The sequence below is a fragment of the Eptatretus burgeri genome, chromosome 1 (genome assembly GCF_056783735.1).
Source record: "Eptatretus burgeri isolate ZD-2024b chromosome 1, Ebu_testis_v1, whole genome shotgun sequence".
Classification (NCBI taxonomy): Eukaryota; Metazoa; Chordata; class Myxini; order Myxiniformes; family Myxinidae; genus Eptatretus; species Eptatretus burgeri.
In genome coordinates this window covers 33,775,672-33,799,377 of record NC_140961.1, presented here as the reverse complement: position 1 = coordinate 33,799,377, position 23,706 = coordinate 33,775,672, and the positions used below count along the sequence as shown (strand labels likewise).

The 23,706-nt window shown below is 36.9% G+C and overlaps 1 protein-coding gene across 2 annotated transcripts in view; it reads left to right on the top strand.

Moving 5' to 3' along the window:
• The window catches only part of LOC147034192 (interferon-induced GTP-binding protein Mx-like), a 98,017-nt gene that overhangs the window by 44,149 nt on the left and 30,162 nt on the right, over nt 1-23,706 (top strand). For both annotated transcript variants that reach the window (XM_085878352.1, XM_085878344.1), the window contains 2 exons: nt 1,051-1,189; nt 2,209-2,407. In XM_085878352.1, the coding sequence (XP_085734478.1) occupies nt 1,051-1,189; nt 2,209-2,407 (338 nt within the window). The remainder of the gene's footprint in view (nt 1-1,050; nt 1,190-2,208; nt 2,408-23,706) is intronic.

Here is a 23,706-nt window from a genome sequence, read left to right as displayed (position 1 = left end):
AAAAATCATTATCTGTGTTGCGACATTTGAAAAACATTGGTAAATGGGTGTCCGAGAAATGTTTGAGGGCGTGTTTGATATTGGATTTTTTTTTTTTACATAACTAAAATGGCCGCCAGACTACCAGTCAGCAATCTTTGATCAGATGACAAAACTAAGTGAGTTGCACGTGTTTGCCATCATGTACTGTGCTTGTGCCTAGTTTGAACAAATTTGTACCATGCATGTCTGAGAAATGGTTGGGGACACATTTAAGTAACAAAATGGCCGCCAGTCTGCCATCTTGGATCGAATCTCGAAAAAAATGACGAGCTTTTTGTATGTAAGCCATCATTTGCTAACAATGCTGGGAAGGCAATGGCAATCCCCCCCCCCTGTATGACCCTTAACAAGAAACTGCTTCAGCAGCACCAATGCTCTGGAAAGAGTATGGTACATGAAAAAATATACATAATCCAAGCTCTTGGAAGAACAAGGTGATAGATCGAGGGTAAAAAGGTAACGGTTGAGCCAATTTGGACACAAAAAGCAAGGGAAAGAGCAAACAGGAAAAGGGGAGAGAGTAATGATATAAAAATATACCTGAAGATGCTCATTATGAAATTCCCATATTACTCGGACATGGATTTGTGCATTATGATGATGAAGCCAGCCAGCAGTGGTGGTTTGTAGAGGGTCACGGATTGGAACAACGATATGAGCATTGTGGAGTCTTAGGTTTTTGGGCCTACAACATCTGTAATGATCATACTAGTCCGTGTCTGCATGTCTAGATGTATGTCTGTTTATCTGTTTTAACAAAAAGGATTAAAAGAAATGCTTAATGATAATATCCATCACTGCAAGTTGAGGGTTTGTTCTCCGATGAGTACCTCTCGTTTTTTGATTGGTGCACTTTGTAGATTCAAACTTTTATATTTTGACTTCTTACCCATTTGTAAACTATATTTCATGAATGTTGTGGGCACCCACCTTTCAATCAGTCAAAGAAGCACTCAGCAGACCACTTGACACTTTAATTATACACTACCTTATTGCCTTTGGATACAGATTAAGCAGCTGATCCTGTCCTATATCGAGCGAGAAGAAACCATCATCCTCGTGACCATCCCTTGTAATGTTGACATTGCTACAACAGAGGCTCTCAGCATGGCACAACAATGTGACCCCCAGGGGGAAAGGACGCTGGGTGAGATTTCCTAAAAAAAAAAAATCCTTTTATATTTTGTCTGCACTCCCAGGATTTGTCTAATTTTAATGTGTTCGAGTTTTGTTGCGATTCATCATTCAGTCCTGCCAGACCTCTGCCAATTGTCAAGTTTCTGGTTTTCTCAGAAATTGGTAAATTGTGAGATATTTTGATGGGTTGGGGAGAGTCGAAGGGAAGAGGGTGAGGGTGAGGGTAGCGGGAGGTGCAGTTATGAGGGGCTTTTTTTACCCCTCTTTCTTTCTGCTTTATAAAACTAGTGTTAGTTATAGATGGACTTTATATGAATGATGATTTTAATGCTTCATTATTTTTTTTTCTCCAAATTATTGTTGGAAGACTTTTTTTTTTTTTAGAGTCGAGGTTCATGGATGCAACAAAACAGTGAGAAGACAGTTAAGTGGAATGTGGGGAAACACCAACACGAGGGTAAAAGGAGACAACAGATGGTCATCGTGAGCCTGGATTTTGGGAGTTTCACCAGAAGTTGGTTTCTGGAAGAATTCATATGCCTGGTATAAACCGGGTGGAGCCAGATCATGGATAGGGCAGACAGTACAAGACTAGAAAGTAGAGAGAGAGAGAGAGAGAGAGAGAGAGAGAGAGAGAGAGAGAGAGAGAGAGAGAGAGAGAGAGAGAGAGAGAGAGAGAGAGAGAGAGAGAGAGAGAGAGAGAGAGAGAGAGAGTGTGTGTGTGTGTGTGTGTGTGTGTGTGTGTGTGTGTGTGTGTGTGTGAGACAGACAGACAGACAGACTGACTGACTGACTGACTGACTCCCAGCCTGTCTGCAATGTGGGAATAACAGGTGCAGGTCTAGAAATACAGCTTTATTTGGAAGGCTTTGGTATCCACAATTACATTTGAATTTCCAAATAATCCCAACTACCCCCCTCCCTCCCAATACTCTCAACTGGTATGTTTGACAATTGTATCCATGAAACTATTTAAGACATCAGTTGCCGTAAGAGCCTTTCAACTAACATTGCAATCGTGGCCAACAGGTGTTCTCACAAAGCCAGATCTGATGGACCCTGGCACAGAATTTGGTGCCATCCGTGTTCTCAATAACGAAAGTATCAAACTGACGAAGGGTTATGTCATGGTTAAATGTCGAAGCCAGCGAGATGTTGAAGGAAATATGACTTTGGAAGATGCTATTGAGGTGGAGAAATCCTTTTTCGAGACACACAGCGTTTTCAAGTGAGTTTAAAAATGTTTCTGGAGTTGTATTTTCCATTATTTAAAACTATCTTATAAATCTAAAAAGGATGGGTGATAGAATTGGATGAGATTTGATAGGATGAGTTGGCTATAGAAAAACCTCAACAGCAAAAGCAACTCGGAGTAATCAAAGATTGGACACCCTCACCAGGAGTTGTTTTGTTTGGTTTTATGATGCATATTTTTCAGACATACTCGCATTCTAATTGTACCATACATATTGTCGCGGTCCTAGGGTCGTGGGGGATCTACAAGGGAGGGGCTGTCCTTGGTTCCTCTCCAGACTCACCGGGAATCGCAGACCGTTGCACACAAATAAGTTTGTGTGGAGGCGGGTCGTTATTCGCCCGCAAATGCCAATAACTTGACCACGTGACCCAGTATCCTCCGTCCGACAGCCTTTTAACTAGGAACACGTGGTCACCTCATCGGACAATCGCGTCCTCGGTGCATACTTGCGTTACTGTATCAGGTGCAGCTGAGTGGAGCTGCCAAGTACGCACCGGCTAATAAGCAGATTTTGGGGTATAATGTCCCGGCTAAGCTAAGGTGCGGACCATGCTAGACCAATGGAGGAAAAGACAAAAATAAGCTGGGTTCATTTCTAACAGGCACATTTATTTTACAAAGCGAGGAAAGTTATGTGGTACAGCATGGGATTTATTCACAAATGTACAGCAGGGGAAAGCAAGGAATTCATGGATACAGCAAAAGACATGCAATATTCACAAACGAAAAAGGCAATGCAGAATTACCCCAAATAACTTAGACTGTCTGAACTTATGCTATGACAGGCACCATGACACACACACACACACACACACACACACACACACACACACACACACACACACACACACACACACACACACACACACACACACCAAGGAAAATTAGAGATAGCCCGAGAAATCAGAGGCAGTTGAGGATTAGTGACCTCTTAATACATTGCGTGATCAGTGGACCTGTGCAACCCAAATGCTTCTGAATGGGGAAGGAGGGAGAAAACTGAAGGTGTCGATGGTGTGGGAGTGAGAGGTGTGAGTAGAGTACAATGTTACATGCAGTGTGGTGTAAGAGGAAGATGTGAGGTGCGAGTCAGTCAGGTTTGCTCTGAAAAGAACGGTTGTTTCACTTTGAAAAGAACGGTTGGTCGGGACTTGCCTGTGCCAATTGCTCTTGTGCATCCACAGAAGACGAGAGATAGATGGTAGAGAAAGAGAGAAAGAGAAAGACCCTAACGGAGTGGTATAATAATCTGTAAGTGTAACTGTTGGCTGCTGGATGCAGCCAAACTGAGCGTCGATGAAATGGGAAGGGTCCCGGCCCGTAGCAGTCACTCTATCTGCGCCGATTCCTCGCTCGGCCATGCTGACTTGTGGCAATGTTCGTTCAGTGCTAAAGCTTGCCCTCCTGTGCCGTCTGCTGATGTTTACTTCCTCACCCACAGTCTGACCGCTGGTGATGCCTGACCAAATCAGAGTTGAGTTGCTTCTTTTTATGGACTCCGAGCGAGGGAGGAGCTAATAGTCGGATCAATCAGAGCTGTTGGCGATTTTAAGCTTTTCTATTGGCCCACAGCGTCGTCCCATGCCGTAGCCATGCCCCACTTGGCCCCAAAATCGAAAATGGCCCCATTCGCTCCCTGACCTTGTCACGTGCCGGAACTTCAAGATTAACATGGGGAGAGAGTCTTTGAAAGCACTCTCCGGCCCCGAATGTGTGCTGGCCTCCATTCAAACGTAGTAATTTTGGGAAATCCCAGCACTACCTGCACGTCTTTGAACGAACTCAGCGCATGCTCGTGCCCTGAGTTATACCCCAAAACATCCCGTTTCTCGTTCCTTCAGCATCCTTTGAGGCTGTGGAAAATGTTCGATGAATAGGTGGCAGTTGCGGCTGTTGTAGAGAGGAGAGAACGTTGTGGTGTTGCTCCGGCGAGGAAGGGGGTGCTTGTAATGGCGGCATCTGTAGTGAAGACGTGAACGTAAGTTGTTGTGGGGATTTTTAGGAGATGTGTGGAGTGGTTGTGGTGAGCAGGGTAACATTGTCGTGAGCAGAATGAAAGCCTGAGGTGAGACGGCAGTTGCAAATTGGCGCGCAGTTTTGAACGGGGAATGGGGCACAGATGCAAATGAGCCTCGCGGTGCTTTGCTTGGTTCCTTTCGTCATTATCGTCTGTGTGCGTGCTTGCTTGCGTGGTTCGTGTGACAGACAAAGTTGGGGAAACGAGTGGAATAAGAGCAACGATTTAAGATTGAAGACCTAAGTAAAGTCCGACGCAACGCATCTTTCCCATTTACCCACGAGACGTATAAAAAGGACTAACTAAACACATACTATTGAAATAACTGCCTTGGGATCGCTGTATGTTGTGTACCATTGCCTCGGAGGAGTGCAGTAATTCAAACCCGCAACGATTCTTTACAGACGTACTCGCATTCTAATTCTACATACTTTATAGAGGTACTCGGTTGAAAAAAGATAACATGTCCACATTGGCACAAAGATTGCAGTCCACATTGGCACATTATGTGCAGACCAACAGACACACATACAGACAAACCCAAATGCAATACCCTCTCCTCTGGCGAGGGTAAAGACAATGTCATGAACGAATGGAGCCAGAAGTGCCACACAGCAGAATGCCATGATATTATGCACAACGGCGAATGCTCTGTAAAACTTTCACCTGGGTCAGGTCAGGTCAGGTATGGAAACATGCACCAGAGCAGCGTGTCGCTGAGTCCACTTTCCACCGGTACTCCAGGGGCCTCTGTCTGGCCATCCCCCAGGCAGATGCCTGGCCCATCCCCATCTCCTTGAGATGCCGATCAACGTGCTGCAACCACGAGGCACGTGGTCGGCCCATTGGCCTCCTCCACTCACGAGACTCCCTCGCTGAGAGAATCTGGTTAGCAGGATCGGAGTCAGGAAAATGAGTCACATATCCATAGAGCCGCAGCTGACGCTCACAGACTCTGCAGGTAACAAACCTCATTTGAGTCTCTCTCAGCAACCGCTCGTTGGACACAAGGTCCGACAAGCGATAGCCAAGGATTCTCCGAAGAGACCAAAGGAATTAAGTTTCCATCTCAGATCCCTGGTGAGAGTCCAAATCTCACATCCATAGAGCAAGACTGGAAGCACAAAGGACCTGAAGACTCGGACTTTCGTCATCCCACACAGGTACCGGCAGCGCCACACCCCATGATCCAGTGAATCCATGACTCCCCAGGCCCGACCCAGACATCTGTTGACCTCTGGCTCACAGCCAGCAGAGACATGAATATCGCTGCCAAGGTAAGTGAATCTCTCCACGACCTCAACATCCTCATCACAAACAGGTACAGACAGGACAGCAGCATCCAAGATGTCATTGAAAGCCTGGATCTTAGTTTTGACCAAGGAAACTCGTAATCCCATTGGCTCCGACTCCTCAATCAGCACCTTGAGGGCCCCCAAAAGGATATGTAAAGTCTCCGCAAATATGACTGCATCATCTACAAAATCAAGGTCAGAGATCTTGACATTCCCAAATGATTCACCAGAGCTTGATCTCTCCGACATCCTCCCCAGAATCCAGTCCATACAAGTGCTGAAAAGTGTGGGGACCAGTACACACCCCTTGAGGAACTCCAGTAACAACTGGAAATATGTCAGAGATGGTACCACCACATCTCACAGCACTCTCAGTACCAGAGTAGAGTTCAGACATCAGATCGATCAGTTTGGGTGACACCCCACGAAGACCAAGAATCCTCCAGAGGGCATCCCGATTCACTGAATCAAACGCTTTACAGCGATCAACACAGGCTGCAAGCAGCCCCCTGCTGAAACTCTCGTCTGCGTTCGGTGAGGACCCCAAGAGCAAGGATATGGTCAATCGTTGACCAGTGTGACCACTCGTCATTTTTATAAATGCCAAGGTGAGCCAATGAAAAAAGCCAATAATTCACAAGGTTTCGGAAAAGCGATGATAATAGAAAACCTATATGCCAAGAAAACCTTTAGAAAACCAAGACGCCAAGGTGAACAACGAATAGCCAAGATCTTGTGAAAAAAGCCAAGGAGTGGTCACACTGTCGTTGACCTATTTCGTGTAAAACCTGACTGCTCTGGACACTGGTGCTCAAGCAGATGGTGGCGAACCCTCAATAATTTTCCGAGCAAAGACCTTGCCCGGCACTGAGAGCAGCGTCACCCCCTCGGTAGTTGTTGCAGTCTTGGCGATCACCCTTCCCATTCCAGAGAGGGACAACAAGGCCCCTCTTCCAGTCAGTTGGGATGATGCCTGTGTTCCAGGCAGAGCACAGAACTGCATGCAACGACACGAGCACAGCATTTCCACCAGCATTGAGAAGTTCAGCATGGATGCCACAGATCCCTGGAGCTTTACCTCATTTCAACCAGTTCATCGCAGCCCGTGTTTCCACAAATGAAGGTATACCACAGTTGATTGGAGGGTCAGCAACAGTGATTGAAACACCCCTGACATCCAACTCGACAGCTGGGGGATCAGCCTGGTACAACCGCTCAAGGTAACCGGCCCAGCTGGCCTTCACTTCTGGATTCTTCTGTCAAAACCCTACCACTCTCTGCTCTAACTGCAGTACACCGAGGGATGGGCTTGGATTAACGCAATGCATGAATTCATCTGTAAGCAGAATGAGAATCACTTGACCACAGGTGATGCTCCACCCCCTCACAGATTCCTCGCACATAGGCCTCCTTGTCCACCCTTAGCACACGTACAGTTTTACGCCTCAGCTCCCTGAACAGCTCAGCTCTGGCATTCAGCCTGGCCCTGTGACTCTGGACAATGGTGTCCAATGTCCCTTGAGAGACAAAATTCTTCTTCGCCCGATGGTGAGTTCCAGGACATCCACTGGCAACATCAAGGATGGTGGTCTTGAAGGCACTCCACAACTCTTCAGGATCTCCCAAAGCACCCAGACCCCCCATATCTTCACTTAGCTTGTGCACAAACTCATCAGCTACCTCTCATCCTTGAGCATGCCAACATCCAGCCTTGCCTGTGATGGTAGCATTCTCCTGGATTCAAGGTGCAACTTAAGAGTTGCTGCAACAAGCCGGTGGTCAGTATAGAGGAACTGAGCACTCCGGTGGACCCTGCAGTTCTGGATCATTCCACAGCATCCATCAACGAGCACATCGTCAATCTCCTTTGCCACACTGCCAGCATTAGAATACCAAGTCCAGCGATGAGCTTGTGGGCGCTCAAACCATGAACCGGCCACGCTAAGTCCATGACTTCTTGCAAAGTCAAGGAACTTATTGCTATTCCGGTTCACACTTCCAGACCCATGGGGACCAACACACATCTCATAACTATCCCTTTCAGTTCCAGTCGATGCATGGAAATCCCCCAAAACTAGTTTATCTCACCTGGGGCACTGATCAACCACAGACTCAAGCATGGCATATAATACATCCTTCACGGTGAGATCACTCACCTGAGTTGGAGCATAAACATAGACCAGGGAAATGACACCCAAGGAGTGATGAATGTTTAGTCTCATCATACGCTCGTTGACCGGTGTTCCCTCAATTATCATGGGAGTCAGCTTTGTGGACACAGCTGCAGCAACTCCTTGGGCATGGTAACCATCAGAGCGACCAGACCAATAATTATAGGTGTAACCACCCACCATGATCTCGCTGCAATCTGGTCTCCAAACCTCAGAGAATGCTGCAATACCGATGTATTGCTGCAATGCTGCAATCCAAACGCTTGAGCTCAGATGATAACAGAGACAGGTGATCATCCTCTCTTAGGGATAGGACATTCCAGGCACCCACCCGAAGGGCCGGCCTCAGGTTAACCCAAGGAGACCGCCATCTGGTGGAGGACACCTCAGCACCACTCCGCCACACTCTCCCGCAATCTGACCCCGGAATGTTACCTCGTGGTTTCCCTCCTATCATCAAAGATTGGGGGTCCTGAAGACTCTTCCCCAATCCCATCATCTGGTGAGCTGCCCTGCGAAGGGAAGCTGCACAGGAGATACTCCCACAGAGTGGGTTTTCAAAAATTTTTATGCTTCGAGAATGTTTTGCGGCATGAAGGGTTTTATGGTGGCCGGAGTGCAAATCCTGCTACCAACCTCCTAATAAGAAGTAATCCAACTGCAGGAGGACGTCCGCATACACAGTTGGGCACCAGATACAGATGGCCGTTTGGCTCACAAGGAGCTCCTCCACCCTTTGAACACCCTGGGTTGAACAGAATAAGCATCGGAACTGCAAGCAAATTTGGACATCATTTAAGCGGAATTTTAATACTTTTTAAATCTTGAATACAAAGTTTGGTGTTGGTGTGCAAAGCGGTGAGAGAGGAGATAGGAAAGCAGAAAGGGAAAGGCAGACATTGTCCTTTTATTTTAATGTGGAAGATACCACATGAGTAGGGTAAGAATACTGATTCTGGCTCACTTTTCCCCATGTAAATGAATGGGGGATTTTCAGCGATTTATATTTTTTTTCCCTAAAAATAAACCCCCCTTTTTATCCCAAGGTATATTTATTTGTCTCCCCTTTTAACTTGGAGGTTGAACCTCATTGAATTGAACACCTGGGGGTTGAACAGCTCACTCATTGAACCTATAAAGATTTGTTCATTCTCAAATTCCTTCAATAGTTTAATTTTCTTTGCACAATAATCCCCATCTAAAATATTGACAAACAAAACATTTGAATCTTTATATTTTTTAAGATACCCCTTTTGTGCCATTACGAAATGATAAACTTCTCTTAATGCTCTCATCTGACCACCTCCTGAGCCACATATCATTTTGAGATTATAGTAAATTGTTTTTTCATTGTTCAATTGATAACCATCAAAGTTTTCAGTCCATTCAAGGATATTCATTTTTTTCTTTACATCCTCTAACTTACTAGTTTTTAAATTAATTAGCTTATTTGTTTTATTTACCTTTGTTTTAGTTATTTTTTCAATAAGACTTATTTGATATTTTTCACATTCATTATGTTTTCCATTTATATACCAAGACTGAGATTTTCTCCACTCTTTAGTTTGATTAATACTTGGTTTAACCATTTATATATTGTGAAAAAACGCGGAGGTAGCCCTTAAAAAACCCTAACCCATCTTCCCATCGTTAAAACATAATCTATTTTATACACTCTATCATACAATATCCATATGGAACACAATCTATTCCATTATCTAAAATAAATCTCTTATCATCAAAGGCTCCTAATGCCTTTTTATTTACTTCTTCACTATATATGTTATGTTTATAACTTCTTATTGTATTCATTTTCCTATATTCTTCTTTCTTATTCATCAAACAATTATAATAATTTCTAAAAGTTATTGATTTCTTTATTCCCTTTAACCTCTTATCAATCTGTTCACCATACTTATAAGCATATGCCTTTGCTCTCAATCCAATAAACTCACTCATTACTTTTCCACCCAACTCATCCTTAAACTTACCAATAACCTTTTCATTCTTTTTGGAAAATAACTCACTCTTCTTGCTGAAATTACTTGTATCATATACTCCAATATTTTTCTTCATATCTTCATAAACATCATCAGTTTTTATATCTAGGATAAAACTATCAGTGTCCATATACAACAATGAAACATTTTCACCATACTCTTTCTTTAAGTCATTATACAAATAATCATACATCAATATCTTTGATAAATCAAGAACTGCTGTTCCAATATAAATTGGTTTATCCATTACAATACTTTCCTTTTTCATATGAATTGCAGAAAAGTTCTCTGAAAAAACCTCTTCTCTCTCAAAACTTGGTTTATTTATCAATCTCGAAGCTTCTTTCCAAGATGTTGCGAATCTAATGTTTGCCTGTTTCTAACATTTTTCCATAGTCTTTCCAAATACAGCATTATTCATTAATTTATAAAAGTCCCCTTCAAATTTTACTTTTGTATTTGCTCTCATATCTGTATTGAATTGAATATACTTTTTCACCCAAGGACTTTGTTTAAATTTTAAAACTCTATGAATTTTAGCTACTCTCAATCCTTCTCTCAAAAACTGTTTTAAGCTTCTCTGATGCAAAACATATCCCTCTTTATCATAGAATGTTGTTAATAACTTTTCTGTTGATTTACCTTTAATATTAAAACTTTTATGATAATCACTTAACCATTCTTTCTTTGGAGTTTCTTTCTCACATGCAAAGGAAGATCTTTATGCTTATTATGAAGATCACTCGGGTACCTCAAATCAACTTCAAAATAATAACCTTCTTCTTCGTCATTCAATTCCTCTTGAGAAGAAATAACAATATTCATCAAAGCCTTTTCATAATTCTTTTCTTCCACCCACTCTAATTTACCATAAGGTAGAGATTGAGACATTGCCCATCCATACAAATTATTAGCATCAAAATACATCAAATAATTACTATCTTTTTCACTATCATAATTTGGGAGATATTTATTATTTGCTTTAGCATATCTTTTTGAACATACTTGTGATATTCCACCTCTCTTGGACTTCTCAATCATCAAAAGCATATCCACATCACTGATTAAATCTATATCTTGTTTTGTCATTTTCAACATTGCACTCCAAGCTAAACCAGGAGCTGTGAAATAGTGGGCAGGATCTAATCCATAACAATTTTTATTATGACAGAGTGATCTAAAAGCTTCAAACACATCAGCTAACAATAAAACATCTGTTTTTAGATATAAATCGTGATATTCTCCAAGGTTCTTTATCTTAAATATTTTCCATATTTCTTGTGCGTGTTTATATTCCTTATCACTTATCTCTTCTTCATAAAGGTTATTATAGAAACTTTCTTTTGAAGGAAGTTGTGTTTCTTTAAATCTCATAAATGAATCCATATAATCATAAGGATAAATTCCCTTACTTGTAAGAATTTTCTCTTTACTTTGAATTTCATTCCTTGTTTGAATTTCCTCTCTCGTAAGAATTCCTTCTTTAATCAGAATTTCATCTTTAATCTGAATTTCCTCTTTAGTGAGAATTTCCTCTTTTGGAAAGAATGAATTAAGATTTGGAAAAGAGTCCGTGGAGCTTAGATTTGATGCGAGGTAGGCTAGTGGTGTTCCCATAAACTTGTAAGAATCTAAAAACCTAATACGAGTTATAGGTTTTGTGAATATCATTTTTGAAAATGAAATATACTTTTGACTTGTGTTTGTTATAGCAGAAATATTCCCTGGTGTTTTTGAAAGTTCATTTATAAATAGATGTGTATCATAGTTGGCGCTGTTGTGAAGAAAGACTGGAATAAAAGAAGGTAATTTATAATTAAGATTACAACAGGAATGAGCGGGACCTCTATATTTACCAGTAAGATGACAATGGTCTCTAACTTTAGACTCCTTAATTTCCCCTCACAAATATGACAGATATTGTTCATTCTAAATTCTAATTTTTCTTCTTTGGTTAATTTCATCGGTTCATTTGTTTCTTTCATTAATTTAGTGAGTCTTATACAATCCTTTTCTAATCGTTTTACAAACTCTTGTGAAGCATTTTTTCCACGATAATGTTCAAGTTTGTTATACTTTTCTCCAACAGATGATTTGATATAATAACAAAAACCACAAGGAATATGTTTTTGATATTTATTTGTATATGGTTCTTTTGGATTAGGAGAAGCAGTATTTATCTTTTTAAGGATACATTCAAAATCAGCGTATATCACAAATGGGTGCATGATAGATTTATTATAATCTTCAAAATAAATCTTTTTCACCAGGTTTAGGCATTGTAATTACAGCTGATTTATGATTACTACAATATTTTGAATGTTGTTCTAATCGTTCTTTTGTATGAAATGAATTAAGACATCGCTTACAAGGATATATTTTGTTTGCTGTTCTGAATACCTGAGAAGAGATTAATCTTGATAAATTATTGATGTATGTGTAATGTGAATTCTTTCCAACACTAAAATATAAAAGGTCAATGTGTGTTTCTTCATTTTTATAGTTGTTTGAAATTTTTAATATTTGAATTTTGTTTGTATCCGTTAATCCATATACATTAATAGAAAGATTATTCTTTTTCTCAAATTTAGGAATATCTGTTAATGGCATTGGGAATTTAAAATCTTTAATGTCCAAGGTATTCTCATATTTCATATATTGTTTTACTCTTTCTGAATTACATTTTGGTGGATGTAAGTGAGCAAGAACAGACCAGAGAAAACATTTATTATCATTGTTCTTAATATTAACAACTGCCTTCTTTAGTTTTATTTCTTTTGGTAATTCAATATAAGAAGAAGCTTTAAGAGGGTTTGATTTTAGAATGTGTATATCTAAAAAGATGATTTTTTAATATTGAATCCACTTCCTACCACTGTATTATCAACATCCTCCTCTTGTCTTGATAGTTCTTCATAAACCCCACTATTCAAAAAATCTTGAAATGATGTTATAAAATGAAGATCTGTTCTCATATAAGGAGTTTGTTCTTCATCTTGTCTTTTCATATTCATTTTCACTCCCATATAAAACTTTAAACTTTTTATTTCTTTTAATGTCTTTTTTAATAAATTTTTCAACATCGGGTTTCACTATTTCAATTGATTCAGCTATTGATGATGGACTGGGTTCTCCAAATTGAAAAATCCTTATTTTTATATGCCCTTTAAATGCCTCATCAGTGTTTTTAATATAATAGTCTCCCTTTACTTTAAACTCATTTTTCTTGTGTTTTTGTGATTGAAGATGTTGATTATAACTACTCTTCAAAACATCCTTTGAACAGATATCACAATGTTTTCTTTCCAACTCAAGAGGAGATATTTGATGAAATAGATTAAATGTGTGTTTGTTGGTTCGGAGGTGTTTTCTATAATGTTTATATTCGTGATTACAAACATCGCAGTAATGCGTTGTATTCACCATATTTATAGAATAAAACTTTGCTTAAACTAAAATTTTCTTGATGAAAATTTCGTTTAATTATAGGTGAATCTGTGCTTAAAAACATTTTATCCTCCAACTTTTTCACTTAATAAATACAATGTTTCAAGACACAAAAGACAAGTTTCAATCAATCTCTTCATCTGTTAAAGATACTGAGAAATATGTCAAGGATGTAAAATTGAACAAAGATAAATATAACAACTATTGGATAAAAACTATTATGGTAAATAATATGAGTTCTTCAATTTCCTTCAGTGGAAGGGCTTTTAGTATACCTGGTAGAACATCAATTAAAGTATCTCTAACAAAAAGTTTCTCCTCTCCTTCTCGTAATATATTCAAAACTAGAAAAAGCAATGAAACAAGAAAAAGTATCAAAGAACAAAAAACCTTATGGATGAAGCTTTAGAAAGAAAAGATAAGACCATCTGTAATATGCAAGGAGAAATTTGTATTTTTTCAACAACCTTAAAGATGTAAATCTTGATGAAATAAAGGATGTTAATATATCAGGTGAAATGACATTTAGTTCAATAGTAGTTAACGATAATTTTAAAATTACCTTTAATATAAAAAATGTTGTCGTTGAATCTGATAATGAAAAAAGTATATCGATATCGATGGTAATATACAACTGAAAGTATAGATGAATTTCAGTTTAAGTAAAGGATTTTACTTTATAAATATGCTAGACTTTCCTGATTCTCCACATGACAAATTTGAGAATTGTCCTGCGTGTGAAAGACAGGGATTAAACACAGAGTCAAAAGCCTATAAACAATGTATATTCTGTGATTATCTTCTAATTAATGATAATAAAAATATAAAAAGGAAAATAATTCTTTTAGATTTACACTAAAAATGAATTACTTTACAAGATTGATTAGAGAAATGAATGTAAAGTATGAGGATGATAACACACCTTTCCTTACAAGGGAAGAAACTGAACGTATAAGAGAAATGTTCAAAGGATTGTTGTTGTATATTATTCATGGATGTAATTTTCAGGGAAATATCAACACAAGATATTGTATAAATAAAATAATGGATTATCTTGAAATTAAACCTGAACTTAGGATAAAATATAGAGTTTCTAAAAAAGCCAATAATAAATTAAATAACCTGTTTTTCAAATATATAAATGAATGATTTTTTACCTATTTGGGAAAATAAGATAAAAATTTAACAACCATAAAAATCTCCCAAATTCATTAAGATGTCTCATAGTTGGTTCAAGTGGATGTGGAAAAACCTGCTTACTTTTAAAAATGCTCCTCACTCCCAACTTTTTAGATTATGATAATTTAATAATTTTCACAAAGTCGAGTTTTCAACCAGAGTATCAACTACTCTCACAAGGTTTTAATCCTGGTCTTCAAAGAAGATATAATAGGTTTATTTAAACGTCAAAAAACCTAAATGATTATAACATTGAAGATATAATTCAACTATTTTGTGATACACAGAGATGTAAAAAGAAATCAAATCTTATAACTTGTATTCTTAGTGATAATACGGATGATATACCGTCTCCCAAGATTTGGATAAATCAAAAAAGAACCTCGTTATCTTTGATGATTGTGTTAATGAGAGAAACCAAACGGTAATGGACAGCTACTACACAAGAGGGAGACATTCTTCTTGTAATTGTATTTATCTTAGTCAATCGTACTTTCAACTTCCTCGTCGTTCCATCAGAAACAATGCTAATACTTTTATTTTATTCAAGTTAAATTCAATAGATATCAATAATTTTTGGAGAGATAATTGTTCTACATTATGTAGTAAAAGAAATTTGAGGATTATATGAAGCACACGACTGAAAAATATAAATATATTGTTGTGAAACAAGATGAGATATTAAGGGATATATTTTTTGTTTTATAAACAACTACATATATAAATGACAACTATTATTATAAATCTTGTGGGTAAATCTGCTTCTGGAAAAACTTTCATAAATCAAGGTTCTTGTGTAGTACAAATGAGAATATTGTAAATTTACTTAAAAAACACCCGTGATACGCATTGTATCAACAACAACTAGAGCAATAAGACCTGGAGAAGTAAAAGGTGAAGATTATCACTATATTCCAGTGGACGAACATATGCGATTGAGGAATGAACGACAAATATTTGAGGAGGTTTGTCTTGGTACAACAAAATATTCACATTGTAAGAGTGAGTTAAAGAAACTAAAATCTGGTGGTGTTGAGATATTAGAAAGTAATGCAGAAGGAGCAGAGACAAATTATTAAATATCTGAGCGGAGTGAAGATTTTATCATTCGGTTTTGATGTTGATGAAGAAACTCAACACAAACGTATGAAAAGCAGAGATGCAAGGATTAGTGAAGAAGAAATTACAACTTCGCATTAATGTTAATAAAGAATTTGATGAAATATTTAAAGAAAAGGATTTATTTGAACACATCTACTTGAATGATGAAGAAAAGGAAAATTTCCTGTTGATCTTTACAATTCATTAAATGATATTTTACAATAAATAAATGGATACAAAAGAAAGAGCAAGAAGATTTAAGGAACATCAAGAGTTGGTTTCAAAAGTTGTAAAACAACAGGAAGACATAAAGAAGAAACGCAGACAGAAACTAACGGGCGAAGAAGCATTTGAAAAAAAAACAAGAGAAATTTTTTAAACCACTTTTAAAAACTTCCCAAGAAAAAATGAAAGATGTTTCCACAGTTCCCACAGTAGAATATACTCCTAGAAAGCTTCAAATGTTAAAAGATTTCAGTCAAATGACGGAGGAAGAATTAGAGCATTTAGGAGAATTAGAATATGATGATGAAGGTTTATTTCAACAACTGGAAGAGATTAATCAACCCCTGATTATATTGTGAATGCTGTTCAAAACAATGAATATTCAGCGGATTCAAAAACCAAAGCAGGACTCATTCCAACAGAACAACCAGCAATATTTCATCTTGTTCAAGAAAAGGTATTGATATTTAATGATGAATTAAGGTTCTTAAGTTCTGCTCAACCCCTGTTAAACTAACTCCGAGATTAATGTTTCTTCTCACAAAAGATGGAAGACAAGGTTCAACTGTGAGGGATGAATCAAAGTATATTGATAAACCATTGGATATGGAAAATAATGATGATAGAGTATATATTGATTTGCTGAACACTCTAAATTATAAGGTTATTCTTTCTGGTAAAAGTAGGAAGAATGAGAAGGAGAAACACATTATTCAGGCTTTAAGTATCCTTGGTTCAGGTATTAGTTTTCTTCCAAATGACCCATCGCAATTAGTTAATAGACTGTTATTGTTGTTTGGCAGTAAGAAGGCTGGAAATAACAATTGTTTTAATGAAGCATCAGCCATTTTAGACCAGTTGATGAACATGAAAATAATTAAGAAATATCAATATAAAGACATTTTATCTCATATTAAATAAGATGAGAAGCACAATCCTGAGTTTTAATTTCACAACAAGCGACCACACATCTTCATTCCCATACCCACTACAACTTGACACAACAAAAGAATATGAGGCATCTTTATTGTCCATGGAGACTTATAATACCTTATTTAATATAACCGAGAAAAATGACAAGTTTAGTTATAATCCGGGAAGTGGATACAAAGCGATAACAGTCTCACTTCGGAGCATACGAGATTTCTCAAATATCTTCCGAAATTGCTCGTCTTATGAAAGAACAGGGTGATGAACCAAAAAATATTATTATAAACATTCAAAAACATACTTCAAAATCAACGATTAAAGTTAAAAATAACTACAAGGTTGATTTCACAATTGATAATTCATTTAGAGAGTTATTAGGTTTCTCCTCAAAAAAGATTGAAACTAATGGGACGTTTTACAGTGATAATGTCATTCAAATATCCTCAGGAATAAATTCGGTGTTAATTCACTGTGATTTGATTGATGGTGCTTATAATGATGGATTAAAAACAAATACAATATTTTCATTCAGCGCATACTCAACCCCAATTGGTTATAAATTCAATATGGAGCCTAAAAATTTGGTTTATCTACCTGTGTCAGGAAAAACCATACACAGAGTAAATTTTAGGATAACCGACCAAGATAATCGTGTGATCTCTTTTAATGGAGAAGTTATATCCATCAGAATTCACCTACGTGAAGTTTTTCAATAAATAAATACGATGGTTATTGTGAGGAAGCACGAGTTGGGAAAATATAAAATAATTACAGGGGATGGGATGTTCCATTGCCCGTACTACAAGGGTGAAGGTATGTATCTTGGTAGAGGATACTATAAACCTAAGAGACAAAGGGGTGTTGGACATCAATTTAGAGGAGATGGGATAATTGATACTCTCATGGGTATTGGTTCAACTATTCTTAAACATAAAGACCTAATTGGTTCAACTGCTTCTGCTGTGGGCAAATGTAGCAGGTGCTGTAAAGAGTATAAAAGATGCTCAGAAAGAATCTCATAAATTACAAGCAATAAAAGAAATTAAGAAAGGTAAAACTCAGTTGTCCCCCAAGAACGACAGAAAATAATTCAAATACTTGGATCAGGGTTTCAAAAGTTTTAACATCTTTTTTTCCTAAATAAATACAAGTATGGAAGCAATTGATAGTATCTATGATTTGGATGATACTATTATTATCTCAAACTCCACTAAAAAAGAAGATTACTTCAAGGTAAATGCAATAACTGGAACAGACTGGAATACAAATGGTACAAAAAAGTTTTGAAATAAATAATCAACAAACCTATTTGAATCTCTCCGAAAGTTTCTTGTTGTGTAAATTTAAATTCACTAAGGCTGGGAATAACACAAACGCTACACTTGTAAATGATTTCTTCTGGAAAATGTTTGATAGTGTGCGATTGTATATTGGAACACAAGAAGTTGAAGCGGTTGATTATGTCTCTGCTGTATCTGAAATGATGAAATTTACACTCTATACATTCAGTGATAGAATGGGAAAGGGGTCTGTCGAAGGTTTTATTCCTGATATGTCAACGGGAACAAACACAGACCCTGGATATATTCAAAGGAAAGGAATGTATAATGATGATACAAAAGCAGAAAATAGTTTTACTGTGGCAGTTCCTCTTAAAGGTATATTTGGATTTTGTGATTATGATAAAGTTCTGTATGGTCTGAAAAATTAGATTTCAACTACAAAGGAATGATAATGAAAATAGATTGCTTTTTGGTGTTGGTAATGCTTTTGGTGATCAGAATAAATTTGTAATTGAGGAGATGAGTTGGTATATCAGTGAATATACTCCTAATCTTAAAACAGAAGAGATGTTGAATCGAAGACTTAACTCAAAGAGACCACTCAGTGTATCATACCTCAAAAGAAGATGTCAACACGTTAAACTCAATCAAACTACTTACACGTGGAATTTGGGTGTTCTGGAAGGAAAGCCACGATATCTGTGGATGATTTTTAAAAAGCCAGATGGTGATACTGCGACTGATAAGAATAATGCATTGAGTGATAATGCTAAGGTGAAACAACTTCGGCGTTTCTCTAGATGGAACATTTTATCCACGAGATAGATTGAAATTAATTGGGAAAAAATGATTTTGCTGAAGCATACAAGTCTTACCAAAAGGTGTGTAAGTAATGGAAATAAAGAACCTATTTTGGATATGACAGCATTTAAAAGTTTGTATACAATCTATACGTTTGACCTGAGCTCAAAAAGAAACTATAAAGTCTAATCAGTGGATACTTCCCTATACATTGAAAGAGGAGAGAGTGAAGAAGTTGATACATATTGTTTGCTTTTGGAAGAAACAGAATTGCAGATTAATACAGATAATGGTGTGATGATTAGTCTCACATAATTTTTTGTTAAATAAATGAGTGGCAAAGTACCAACTGGGGTATATGTTAATCAAATCAATCTTCATAAACTATCATCTTGTGTTCAAAATCAAAAGCCTTGTATGCGATTAACGTTAATACAATTCAGAGAAAAGGAGCAGTAAGAATTGATGTTTTGCTCACAAGAGAACAGGTTAAAATCTTGAATGACACTGGCTCACTTAAAATTAAAAATGACAAAACCAATGTTGAAAAAATATTCAATAAGAGAGACGAGTGGAGGATTTCTCCCATTTCTAATTCCTTTATTTGCTGGTTTAAGTGCGGTTGGAGCATTGACGGGTGGTATTTCAACAGCGGTCAAAACTGCCAACGAAAAGGAGGCTCAACTCCAGGCTCAAAAAGAATTGGAAAGACATAACAAAGAGTTGGAGAAACAAATTAGTGGAAGTGGTGTAATTGTAGATTTTGCTGAAAAACTTGAAGGTCTGCCTGATAAAGCGAGATTGTTAGTTGGAGATATGCTTTCTTCTATAGCACAAGCAGGTGTAAAATTAACGAAAAGAGGTAATGGATTATATCTTTCTAATAAATAAATGAGCATTGATGAGTGGTTGAAAGAATTTGGAAAGAATACAACATCAAATTTACAACTTGCCAAATATTGTAAGAAATTAAAAATTCATAATGTGGTTATTTGTATGAGAGATGAATTAACAAATGTGTCGAAACATACAAAGAATATTATTATGAACTTAGAAGATAATGATGGGAGCGGTTCTCATTGGGTTTGTATTTTTAATAGTCAAGACAAATATTATTTTGATAGTTTTGGTCTTCCACCACCTGTTGAAGTCATAAAAATTCCTACAGAATTGTTTTTAACAAACATTTCAAGTCCAAGAATTAAATTCCAAGTGTTGTGGTCAATTATGTCTATATGTGTTATTTCAACTCAACAAAAATAAAAAATTTTATGATATTATTTTTAATCTAATATAAATGACTTATGTTGGTAAAGATGGTTCTATCTTTTGTGTATCTCAAGAACTGGATATTGATTTATCAAATTATTACACAAAGGCACAGGCTGAACGACATAAATATAATATAAACAAAAATATTAACATGAAAAATGCTTATAAATTAAAAAATTATCCAAGCCCGACTGACGCGAATGACTTGGTGAGATTAAGCGATTTATCACAATATATATACTTAAATAAAACGGCTGTGTATTCTAAAGATACAGAAGTGTTGATATTATCTCCAGGTCATACAGAATTCACAGTTCGAATTAAAATAAATTTTTATAAAGAAGGGCGTATCGTTTGTATGAGAATAGAACAATGGGGGGTATGATATGAATGATTTAGGGTATAATTGGTCATTTAAAATTAACCTCGAAGACCTGGAACAATTAAATCAGTCTCGTAAGGAAGAATATTATCCACTTGGTATCGAGAATGAGTTTTGTGGAGCCACGATTAGTAAACAACAAATAAAAAGAATTTAATAAGGGTAAATATAATAATGGTTTTGCCCTTGTTTATCTCATGAAAACAGAAAAAAACAGGATTATATATAATAAGTAAGGAAATACAAAATGATTTAACTATGGGAAGATGGGGAGGTGTTTAGGTGCCATAATATTATTCTAACATATATTTCTAATACATAAATGACAGCAAGAAGGCTTCAAGAAAATTATCATTTCTGTGTTCAAGCATACCTTCAAGAAAAGGGTATTCGGTATTTTAATAAATATGTTCTACAACATAAGAATGAGGTATTTTCAATAAAAGATTGGCATTATGCTGATGTTGATAAACCAACAACTTTAGATTTAATTAGAATGTTAAATAATGAAAAAATTATAAGGTTAAGAAAAGGTAAGGCTCTTTTAGAAATTCAAAAGAAATTTTATTGGTATCCTGTTGTAAAAAAATTATTTTGGATACAGGAATAACAAGAAATCCTGATGAATATATGTATAATATTCTATGGGGTGTAAAAACGATTCAAGTATAGTAAGGGATGAGGAAGGAGTTGAAGAAGAGAGGGAAGAGGAGGAAAAGGAGAAGGAGGAGAGAGAGAAGGAGGAAAGAGAGAATAGAGAGAGGGAGAGAGAGAGGGAGAGAGAGAGGGAGAAGAAAGAGAAGGAGGAAAAGGAGAAGAGAGAGAAGGAGGAAAGAGAGAAGAGAGAGAAGGAGGAAAAGGAGAAGAGAGAGAGGGAGGAAAGAGAGAGAATGAATAAATATCAAAATATGGAAACCAGTGAGATTCAAAAAAGAATAGAGGTATTACAGAAAATAACTCAACCCACCGAGGAGGAAAACAAAGAATTGACAAGTCTATTTGCAATACTTTACACAAGACTATTAGCATCGACAAGATATAGATTTTAATTCAAGTTTTTTCTTAAATAAATGGAGGAGAGAGTGAAGGCATTTCTAAGGATTCTTTATGTTTTAAAAATTAAGATTCAAATGTGCATGTTGGAAACTAAAAAGGTTTTTGCACTCTGCAGAAACTTTTCTCATAAATAAATGAGTTATTGTCTCAAATGTAAAAAGAAAACTAATACTAAAAATATTTCATATATTAAAAGTAAAAATAACAGGGTTATACAAAAAGGTATATGTTTGGTGTGTGGTTCAAAAAAAAATCAATTTATCTCCAAACACAAACTCGGAGGAGATATACAAAAGTTTTTATCAGGAAGTAAATTTACAACTACTGGAATACCAGGGAATTACATCTTCAGGTTATTCTTTCTGTGGTCCAGGCACAAACTTAGATAAAGATTAGATGAGGCAGACAATCCTAAATCCTGGAGTAAACCAATCAATAGAGTTGATGAAGTGTGCATGAGACCACGATATTGATTATGGGAATACCACAACGTTGGAAGAAAAGCATGAAGCCGATAGAGAAATGTTATATAATTTGTCTCTGATACAAAATCCAACCTTGAGAGAAAAAGTTGATAGGTTCATCGTGAAGAAGATGATTAGTGCTAAATTGAAACTTGGACTTGGAAATTCAAAAAACTTATAGGCTCTAATGATGCCATTAAGACTGAAGAGCAATTAGCTGATGAATTACATAAACCAATATTCACAAAGTTTCAGAGAAGGAAAGTTTATTCCAAGGAAGTTGATTATATCTGGTCTGCTGATTTGATTGAACTCAATAATGATAAGGGTACAAGTATGCTTTAACCGTTATTGATTTGAGGGAGTAGATATGCGTGGGTTGTCCCTTTAAAAACAAAACAGGTAATACTCTTATGTTAGCTTTTCAACAGATATTTAATAAAAGTAAGAGAAAACCTAAGAAATTGTGGACTGATGAGGGTAGAGAGTTTTATAACAAGACATTTATGAATTTTCTAAAAATAACAGTATTACATTATACAGTACCTTTAATGAAGGGAAGGCAGTTGTTGTTGAACGTTTTAATCGTACCTTAAAAGAGACTATATAAAAAATTCACACAACTCGGTTCACAACAATGGTCATCTTTTATTCAGGATATTGTGGATAAGTATAATGACACGATTCACACATCAACGAATATGAAGCCATCAGAAACATTTACAAAATTAAAATATGAAAAAGAGATTAATGTCAGAAAACCTAAGTTCAAAGTTGGTGATATCGTAAGAATATATAGGTGGAAATCTCATTTTGAAAAGGGTTTTACTGAACGATGGACGAAAGAACTTTTTAAAATTGTTGATGTAATAGATACAGTTCCTTGGACTTATAAAATATATGATTTGGAAGGAAGAGATTTTAGGTTCATTTTATTCACAGGAATTACAAAAGACAAAACTAAGCAGATAATACACCTTTGTGGACACTAGAGGGACAAGTCCGAGGTGTATTACAGTATATAATGTGTGTCAAGGGGGACGTTCTTAGATCTGTGAACCCCAAACACAGAATCCTCAACTGAATAGTCAAGGCTTAACTTTTGTTTGTGTGTGTGTGTGCAATGGGAGCAATAGGTTGGCGCTTCACTCCCTCCTACTATACACCGTTGTGGACACTCGAGGGCCAAGTCCGAGGTGTATAACAGTATATAATGTGTGTCAAGGGGGACGTTCTTAGATCTGTGAACCCCAAACACAGAATCCTCAACTGAATAGTCAAGGCTTAACTTTTGTTTGTGTGTGTGTGTGCAATGGGAGCAATAGGTTGGCGCTTCACTCCCTCCTACTATACACCGTTGTGGACACTCGAGGGCCAAGTCCGAGGTGTATAACAGTATATAATGTGTCAAGGGGGACGTTCTTAGATCTGTGAACCCCAAACACAGAATCCTCAACTGAATAGTCAAGGCTTAACTTTTGTTTGTTGATGTGTATGTGTGTGTGTCCCAACCCTCACATTCAAAATCTCAACCTAACCCTCACATTCAAAATCTCAACCCCAACTCAATCCTCGCCCAACACAATGTCTTTTCAAAATGAGATTTCCACCTATATATATATATATTTTACGTTTTTTTTTTCTTC